At 65.9% G+C, this 8357-nt stretch overlaps 2 protein-coding genes across 2 annotated transcripts in view; both read left to right on the top strand.

The window, feature by feature from the left end:
• Positions 1-3248: 3248 nt before the first annotated feature.
• Positions 3249-4214, top strand: EMIHUDRAFT_248522 (hypothetical protein; the record flags this gene model as incomplete). Its single annotated transcript, XM_005762503.1, has 1 exon — positions 3249-4214. One exon carries the CDS (start codon positions 3249-3251, stop codon positions 4212-4214), a length of 966 nt encoding a protein of 321 aa, XP_005762560.1.
• Positions 4215-7421: 3207 nt separating this feature from the next.
• EMIHUDRAFT_77004 (Serine/threonine-protein kinase) overlaps positions 7422-8357 on the top strand; it is a gene marked incomplete at both ends in the record, with an annotated part of 6886 nt that continues 5950 nt past the window's right edge. The window contains one exon of the mRNA XM_005762502.1: positions 7422-8246. Coding sequence (XP_005762559.1) covers positions 7422-8246 — 825 coding nt within the window. The remainder of the gene's footprint in view (positions 8247-8357) is intronic.

The raw sequence follows: 8357 nt of genomic DNA, 5'->3' as shown, positions 1-8357 counted from the left end.
AGAGGAGCGCCGGATCGGGGAGGCGCGGCAGGGATCGCAGGCAGCGAGCGGGCGCACGGCCCAGACCGCCACGCCGCCTGGAGGGCTGTACCTCAGCGGGCTCTGCGCGACCTCTCCGTGGCACTCTCGGCTAGCTGCGCCGCCTCGAGTGCGGCTCCGCCGCGCTCCTCCTCTTGCGAGCCGGCGCCGCAGCCGCCCTCTTGCCGCCCCTGCCGCCGCCGCCGCCGCCCCTCCTCTGGAGCTTGTTGGCTGGGGAGCGGGCCGCCGCGTCAGCCGCCGCGTGGGCCGGCGCCGGGCGGAAGTGCGGCGGCACCTTGCGGACAGCGGTCTGGGCTAACCATCGGCTGCACCTCGGCTACATCTCGGCTACATCTCGGCTACATCTCGGCTACATCTCGGCTACATCTCGGCTACATCTCGGCTACATCTCGGCTACATCTCGGCTCCATCTCGGCTACATCTCGGCTCCATCTCGGCTACATCTCGGCTACATCTCGGCTCCATCTCGGCTCCATCTCGGCTCCATCTCGGCTCCATCTCGGCTCCATCTCGGCTACATCTCGGCTACATCTCGGCTCCATCTCGGCTCCATCTCGGCTACATCTCGGCTCCATCTCGGCTACATCTCGGCTACATCTCGGCTCCATCTCGGCTACATCTCGGCTACATCTCGGCTCCATCTCGGCTACATCTCGGCTACATCTCGGCTCCATCTCGGCTACACCAACTGCTTCGTAGTCCCTCTCGGCTCCACCTCGGCTATCTCACCTCGAAGACGGCGGGAAGAGGCGCCGCTGCAGAAGTGCCGGCGCCTGCGGCGTGGCGTCGCGCAAAGCGGAGATATAGCCGAGATATAGCCGAGATATAGCCGAGATATAGCCGAGATACAGCTCAGCCATAGGCGCCTGCGGCGTGGCGTCGCGCAAAGTGCAGGCTCGCGGCCTCGCAGCTCGCGTCCGGCCCGCCTACTCGGGTCACGGGGAGCGTGAGGGCGCGGCATGCACAGCCGGTGCATGCACAGACGAGGCCGCCGCCGCCGATGTGGGCCCCCGGGCAGGGTCCGATGTAGGCGTACTCGAGTCGATGCGACGCCCAGGTGCCTCCAGAGGGGAGGAGGAGCCAGCCCGCGTCCTGCATCGAGGCGGGTAGTCGCCGCTGCAGCCCGGACGCCTGTGCGCGGGGGGGTATAGCCGAGATATAGCCGAGATACAGCCGAGATATAGCCAAGATATAGCCGAGATACAGCTCAGCTATGGGCGCCTGTGCGCGGGGAGGAGGCGGTGGCGGTGCTTGGTCGAGCGGCGTGCGGCTGGGCGGCGGGTGGAGGCGAGTGGAGTGTGGGCGGCGGGTGGAGGCGAGTGGAGTGCGCTGTGGGGTGGAGTGCACTGGAGTCACTGGAGCCACTGGAGTGGGAGCGTGGCTGCGAGAGGGCGGCCGGGGCTCTACGTTGCGCCGCCTCTGCCTCGCCGATCTTGAGGCGGTGGCTCTGCAGCGTGGCGCGAGAGGTCAGGCCACGCGGCTCGACCCTCTCTCCGTCCTCCGGGGCAGACGTCATCCACAGCCGCTGCGGCGCGGAGCAGCTGTTGTGCCGCACGTCCGAGTTCATACCGCACACCCACGCAACGTCGTCCGGCAGCGCGTCGATGGCGCTCCGCTTGACGATGCGCCACCGCGCGCACAAGTCGCACTGGACCCACTCCGAGTCGATCCGCGCGGGCGCGCACCTGCAGGAGGAGGCGGGCGGGCGGGCAGGCTCCGGCGTCAGCCTCTGGGGCCGCCGCCGGGTGAGTGACGTCTGTGAGGGTCAGCCGCTAGTAGCAGCCGCTGCTCACTCGGCGGGCCGCTCGCTCTTGGACTGGCGAGCGCGGTTCAGCCGCCGCGGCGCCGGTGGCTTGTACTCGTCGTCGAACCGCTTCGCAGCCACTCCTGCCGTCTGCCTGCGGCTCTTGCGCCCGCCGGCCGCCTCCGCTGCGTCTGCAGCAGCCTCCCTCTCGGCTGCCGCAGCCTCTCTCTCGGCTGCAGAAGGCTCCCTCTCCGCTGCAGACGGCTCCCTCCCAGCAGCAGATGGCTCCCTCTCAGGTGCCGCAAACGGCTCGCCGCCCGTCCAGGCGTCCAAGACATCGTCATCGTCGTCGTCGTCGTCTAGCACTGCGGTGACCGCCACTGCGAGCCCCTCCATGATGTCGCAGGGTTCCAACTTTTTGCGGGGTGTGGTATGTCGTGGCCCAAAGGGTGGGGGGGTATGGTCCTGACCGCCCAAGACTAGCCCTCGACAGGGGTGGGGGGGTATGGTCCCTCGGCCCCTCCCTCTAGTGCCGCCGCCGAGCCCGCAGCGCCATGAGGTAGGAGCGCGCGCCCGCGTCGCGGAGCTGCTGCAGCTGCTCCACGCTCCACTCGCCGACACCCTTCTGGTTGCGGAGCGCCTCAATGTCGCGCGAATCAACATAGCCGTCCAAGCTGGCGTTGACCTTTGTGTTGCATTCCTCCTTATTTGCGAGGTTACGCATCTGCCATCTCGGTGACCAGCGCGAGCAGCGATGCCTTGGTGCAGCGCCAGCAGATAGTGAATACGAGCTCGAGCGGCGGAGTGGTAGGCTGCGGCTCAGTCCGACTCGCACGGGGACGCCGGCGCGGCGCCTGCTGTGCGGGTGCGGCGACCGGCGCGGGATGCCGCGCCCGCCGCTCGCCACGCGATTGCCAACTTCGCCGCCGCGCTCTAGACGAGCACCGGTGCTGGCGTGGAAGACGGCGGCCATCCGCGCGTATCTAGTGTGCGTGTGTCGGTGTCTGCAGCCTCCTGGAGCCTATAGCAGTAAGGCGGCCGGCGGTGGGGCGAGGGGGTGGGGGGGGGGTATGGTCCCGTCGGCGGGAGGTTGGGTCTGTCAGCAAAGCCCTGGGCTGTCGATACCTTCCTTCCAGTGAAATCCCTGTGTGGTGGCGGCGTGCCGTCCTCCATCCCTCTTTGCCTCTTGGAGCACTTGGAGGTCTACGTTTTCTTTCTTTTTGGGCTGTCGATAGCACCACACTCCTCTGACTCCTTAAAATCCCTGTGTGGTGGCGGCGTGCCGTCCTCCCATCTTTATCTTGACTTGTCTGTTTTCTTTCTTTCTTTCCGCACCTGTGTCGAGCCTGTCTGCTGTGAGAGAGAGTTGTTTTTGTTTGAATTCTTTCTTTCTGGGAGGAAGCGGATTTCTTTTTGCTGTGGCGTCTCTGTGTCGAAACGCGCGGCCCGGCAGCCATCCTATGTCATGTCGCACGCGCACGATCACCTAGTGCGGCTGCTCGCGTGGCTGGCGGGGTTCGAGGCGGCCGAGCGCCGCGTCCACAGCCAGAACGGCGAGGACGGCGTGCTCGAGCACCTCTTCGGCTTCGTCGGCGCCGGGCCGAAGAACTACATCGAGTTTGGCGTGATGAGCGGGCGGGAGACGAACACGCGGCACCTGCGCAAGGCGCATGGGTGGCGCGGGCTGATGATGGACGGCGGCTACCGCGACCCCTCGATCAACCTGCAGCAGGAGATGATCAACGTCTCCAACGTCGTCAGCCTCTTCCGCAAGTACGGGTTCGCGCCGGAGACGGAGTTGGACCTGCTGTCGGTCGACACCGACTGCTACGACTACTGGCTGACGGAGACGGTCTTCTCTGCTGGCTACCGGCCGCGCGCCATCGTGAACGAGGTAAACGCCGCCCTCACGCTCGCACCGCCCGCCAAGATCAGCGTGCCGCCTCCGGACGACCCACGCGCGGGCGGCCGCTCGCGCTGCTTCGGCAGCAGTGAGGCCGACAGGCTGTCCAGCTGGTTCGGCGGGTCGGTCAGCGCGTTCTCGAGCCTGTACCAGCGCTACAATTACTCGATGGTCTACTGCGAGTCCACCGGCGTCAACTGCTTCGGCGTGCGCGACGACCTGCTGCGCCCGAGCGGGAGTCACGGCGCGCACACCCCACCGGTCTCGAGCTTCCTCACCGATGCGATGGTCTACCGACCAGCGAGGTACGGGCCGAACTGCGGCGGGCATCCGCGGCCGCACGCGCCGGCCCGCGAGAACGCGATGCGCTCGAGGCCCTTCGTCGACGTCGCCGAGCAGCCGAAGGCCGCCTTCCCGTACGTGCGCGCGCCGGCGAGGGAGCCGCGCAAGCCGGGCGAGCGGTACCCGACGGCGCAGTGCGCCGAGGGGCTGCGGGGCAATCTGTGCGCCGGCGTCAGCTGGGCGTGAAAGAGAGGCCGGAAGAAAGGGGAGAGAGCAGGTGGCGCGGCGAGGTGGAAGGCGGCGGGGAGGGAGCAGGGAGGCGGAGGGGATCGGCTTCGCTCTTATACTATTTATCCAAGGAAGGCAAAAGAGAAGTCGCCTGAGCAGCAGGGACCCGAGGGACCATGTGGAAGACGGCTAGTGGTAGTGCGCTAGTCCCTCATCGGGAGGACGACCCCGGCTAGTCGCCGACCACGGACCACACCCACAAAGAACACTGCACAAAGATCACAAGGGCGGGGGCCTGTTCCTTTTTACCCATCTCACAGTCTAAGCGCTTCGAGCCGGCCACCCAGCCAGGCCAAAATCCGGGGAGTACTGTGCGCTCGGCCCCGGGGGGACATGAGAAAAGACACACTTTAAAAGAAAACATCGGGGATTTCTTTTTGCTGTGGCGTACCTGTGTCGAACCTGTGTGCTGTGAGAGAGAGAGAGAGAGTTGGTTCGTTGAATTCTTTTTTGCTTATAGCTGATTTGTTTCTCCCCGCCGGCGGGCGCTTGCGAGCGCGAGTCCCCCAGTCCGTGCGATGCGAGATGCGCCATGCATACGCAGCACCTCATGCGGCTTACACCACCTGTGCGTACTGCTCCTGCTCGCTATGTGCCTCAGCAGCGCTCACACACAAACCATCGCCACGAGAAGCACAGGAAGACCAACTGGCCGCCTCTCTCACCAAGCCGATGGCCAGCTTGGCATCACTTCACAGCCGGGTGGGAAGGCCGCGAGCAGCAGCGCCACGAACGCGACCGGGTGCAGCGTCATTGTCATTGCGACGATGCAGCGGAGCGGCTCGACCGAGTTCGCCTCGCGCCTCGCACGTGACACGGGCTTCACCAACCTCAACGAGGTGTTCAACGAGGGAAGCCACGGCGGCTTCCAGTCGCCCGCCGCCCAAGCGCTGCTCACACCGAGGGAGTTTGCGCGCCGACGAAACGATCCCGTCAGGACCTTGCAGCGCTGCCTTGAGGCTCAGTGCGGCAACCGATCGGCGAGCGACCGGCGGCCGTGCGGCGTGCTGCTAAAGCTCTTCCCGATGCAGTGGTGGAGCCGTGCTGTGCAGAGGAGGTTTGTACTCTGGCAGCCGCCTCATTGCCATCACCTCCGAGGCGCTGTACTGCATCGCGCGGGTAACAAAGCGGCCGCACGGAAGGAGGGCAGTCGGTTGAGCCTCACCGGGACCGGAACCGAGAAGGCCAGGCCGAACGCGCCCGCCGATTGTCCGCGCGCCTTCCTTTAGTCACCAACACTCGACAACACTTGTGTATTTATCGTACAATGGAGAAGTTTACTTCGTAAGGTACCCACTCCCAACATTATTCCGCGACTCCCAACCTAGCTGCCCGGGCCTCCCACCTCACAAAGATTTGGCAAGAGCCACAAAGATTTGGCCGTCCACCAATGAGTGGCCAGGCCTCGTCCTCGACCGCAGCCGCGCCCGGCGCTCCACATCCACGGCCGCAAGGCAGGGCGCCGAAGGAGCACACGTGGGATGGAAGCTACGGGGAGAGCGGTGCCTGGCTGCACAACGTCACCGGGCTGCCCTGGGCCAAGGGCGGGCGATCAGCAGCCTCGATGGCTCAGCAGCGCGAGCGCAAGCGCGAGGACAAGCGCGACAGGAGCGGCAGGCCGGAGGCGTCCGGCGCGCAGAAGCGCAAGAAGGGCGCGGTGGAGGCGGAGCGGCGCGACAGGAACCGGCGGCTGAACGTCATCAACCAGTACCGCACAGCGGCTCGCAAGAAGAAGAAGATCCCACTCGACTCGAGCCAGGTGGCGCGCACTAGGGAGGAGAAGCGGCTTCTGGGCGACAATTTCGTGCACGAGGGCCAACGCGTGCGCGTGATCGAGGGGCTGCACGCTGGCTGCTGCGGCGTCGTGCTCGAGCGAGCCGTGCTGTGGGAGTGCGGCAGGGCGGTCACGGCCGTCGTTGAGCCGGAGCATCACCATGATGTGCTGCTGGACGAGGATGAAGATGAGGCCGGGCCGCGCCGCATTTCGCCTTACCAGGTGGAGCCGTGGCCTCGCGTCGGGCAGCAGGTCGGGCTTGATCTCAGCTTGATCTCAGCTTGATCTCAGCTTGATCTCGGCTGGACCCTGGCTGGATCTCGGATCTCGGCTGGATCTCTGCAGGTTTGCTGGCTGCCCGGCGAGCCCAACGCGATCGCCACGGTGACGTCTTTCCACGGCGGCGACGACAACGGCAGCGGCTACATCCTCTCTCGCCGCCTCTACGCCTCGCCGGCGACCGTCGAGGCGATGGCGGGTGGCGAGGTGCGTGGGACACGAGCAGCTTGAGTCATGAGCAGCTTGAGTCATAAGTCACGAGCTAAGAGTCACATAGCCGTGCAGGTGCGCGTCGGCTCGTGGGTGCGGCTGCTGCCGCCGCATCCAGAGTCATCGCCCGAGCTAGACGTCTCGACAGCCAGGCTGCCCGAAGAGCCGTCGATCAAAAGACGCGCAACGGATGCTTCACGAGCTCAACCTGCATGACGTCGCTGAGTTCAGCTCGGAGCAGCTGCACGAGCTCGTGACGTTCCCCTACTATCACCGAGTGCCCGGCTGGCACGCGCCGGCCATGTCTGCACAGCCCACACCGAGCACGCATCCGCATAGCTGGGTCTCAGCAAGCGCCGAGTTCCTGCTGTTGCGAGATGTGTATGTCGTGCGCGGTGCATGCACGGCGTGCGGAGATTGCCTCGAGCTGGAGTGCGTGACCATGGCATCTCATGATACTCTAGAGCCGCTCGGTAGCGAAAGCGAGCGAGATCCGTGCTGCGCACATTGCAACCACGACCACATGTTCAAATGCGCGCGCACATGGGTCACGCCGGCGAGTGTGTGTATTCGTGCCCAGAGTGCGAAGTGTCCGGTTCGAGCGATGGCGAGTCGGGTGCCAGCGATGACGACAGCGGTGAGTAGGTGAGTCTTCTACCCTAAAAGTACTCCATTGTACCCATGCGGAGCCTTTATTTTGCAGAAAAAGAACTTTTGCGCGTCAACCCTCCCAAATGGATGTGCTTGTAGGGCTTGAGAGTGGCCTACCAAAAATCGCGCGTAGAATTCTCTTTCCTTGCGAGGGGAATGGGGTGGCGAAATTCTCGGGCTTTCCTTGATGAGCTGGCTTCACTTTGGGCGACGGGGCGAAGCCCGACTGAAGACGCCCGACTGAACGCCTTATGCGCCGCCTCCTCTCCTCTCGACTCCTGCATCCTCAAGCCCGGCGAGCGGGCCGCCGCCTCCTGCCTCGCACAACTGCCGAGGTCTGGGCTGCGGCGGCGAGCTGCGCCGCGGCCGCTGCCGGCGCCGCCGCCGCCGCCTCGCAGTCTAGTGAGAAGCCAGGCACGTCGGCGGTGCAATCCCTCGTCAGGTTCAGCAGTACGGAGGAGCATCGGAGGCTGGAGGACGACTACGAGCTCGGCGAGGAAATCGGTCGCGGCCACTTTGCCACCGTGCGCCGGGCACGACACCGCGAGACTGGCGAGGTGGTGGCCGTGAAGCAGATTGCGTCGAGCCGGAGGAGCAAGTCGGGCGGAGGCGGCGCTGCGAAGCGTCCGCCGTCCGAGGTGCGGCGCGAAGTCGAGATCATGCGCCTCGCCGGCCGCCACCGCAACATCGTCGAGCTGCGCGGTGTGTACGAGACAGAGGGCGGCTGGGCGCTGGTGATGGAGTACGTGGGCGGGGGAGAGCTGTTCGACCGGCTGGTGCAGTACGGCGCGTACTCGGAGCAGCAGGCCTCGGCCCTCTTCCGCCAGGTTGGAGAGGCGATCGCCCACCTCCACGCGCTCGGCGTGTGCCACCGCGACCTCAAGCCAGAGAACCTGCTGCTCTCTGGCGCGGACCAGCGCCCGGGGGGGGAGGGCGAGGGGGAGCAGCCGCCCCTCACGATCAAGGTGTGCGACCTCGGGCTCGCGGCGCACCTCGAGGCGTCGCAGGACCGGCAGGGCACCTGGGCGTACTGGGCGCCCGAGTGCTTCACCGCGACGCGAGGCAGCGGGCGCGAGGTGGCCGGAGACACCTCTGGCGCCTCCGGAGGGTCGGACGCTGCTCGGACGCTTGCCTGACTGCCCGTGTGTAGGTTGACATGTGGTCGCTCGGGGTCATCCTGTACATCG

This window comes from Emiliania huxleyi, assembly GCF_000372725.1.
Source record: "Emiliania huxleyi CCMP1516 unplaced genomic scaffold EMIHUscaffold_675, whole genome shotgun sequence".
NCBI classification, from domain to species: Eukaryota; Haptophyta; order Isochrysidales; family Noelaerhabdaceae; genus Emiliania; species Emiliania huxleyi.
The sequence above is the reverse complement of the archived record's forward strand: the minus strand, read 5'-3'. Positions and strand labels throughout refer to the sequence as shown.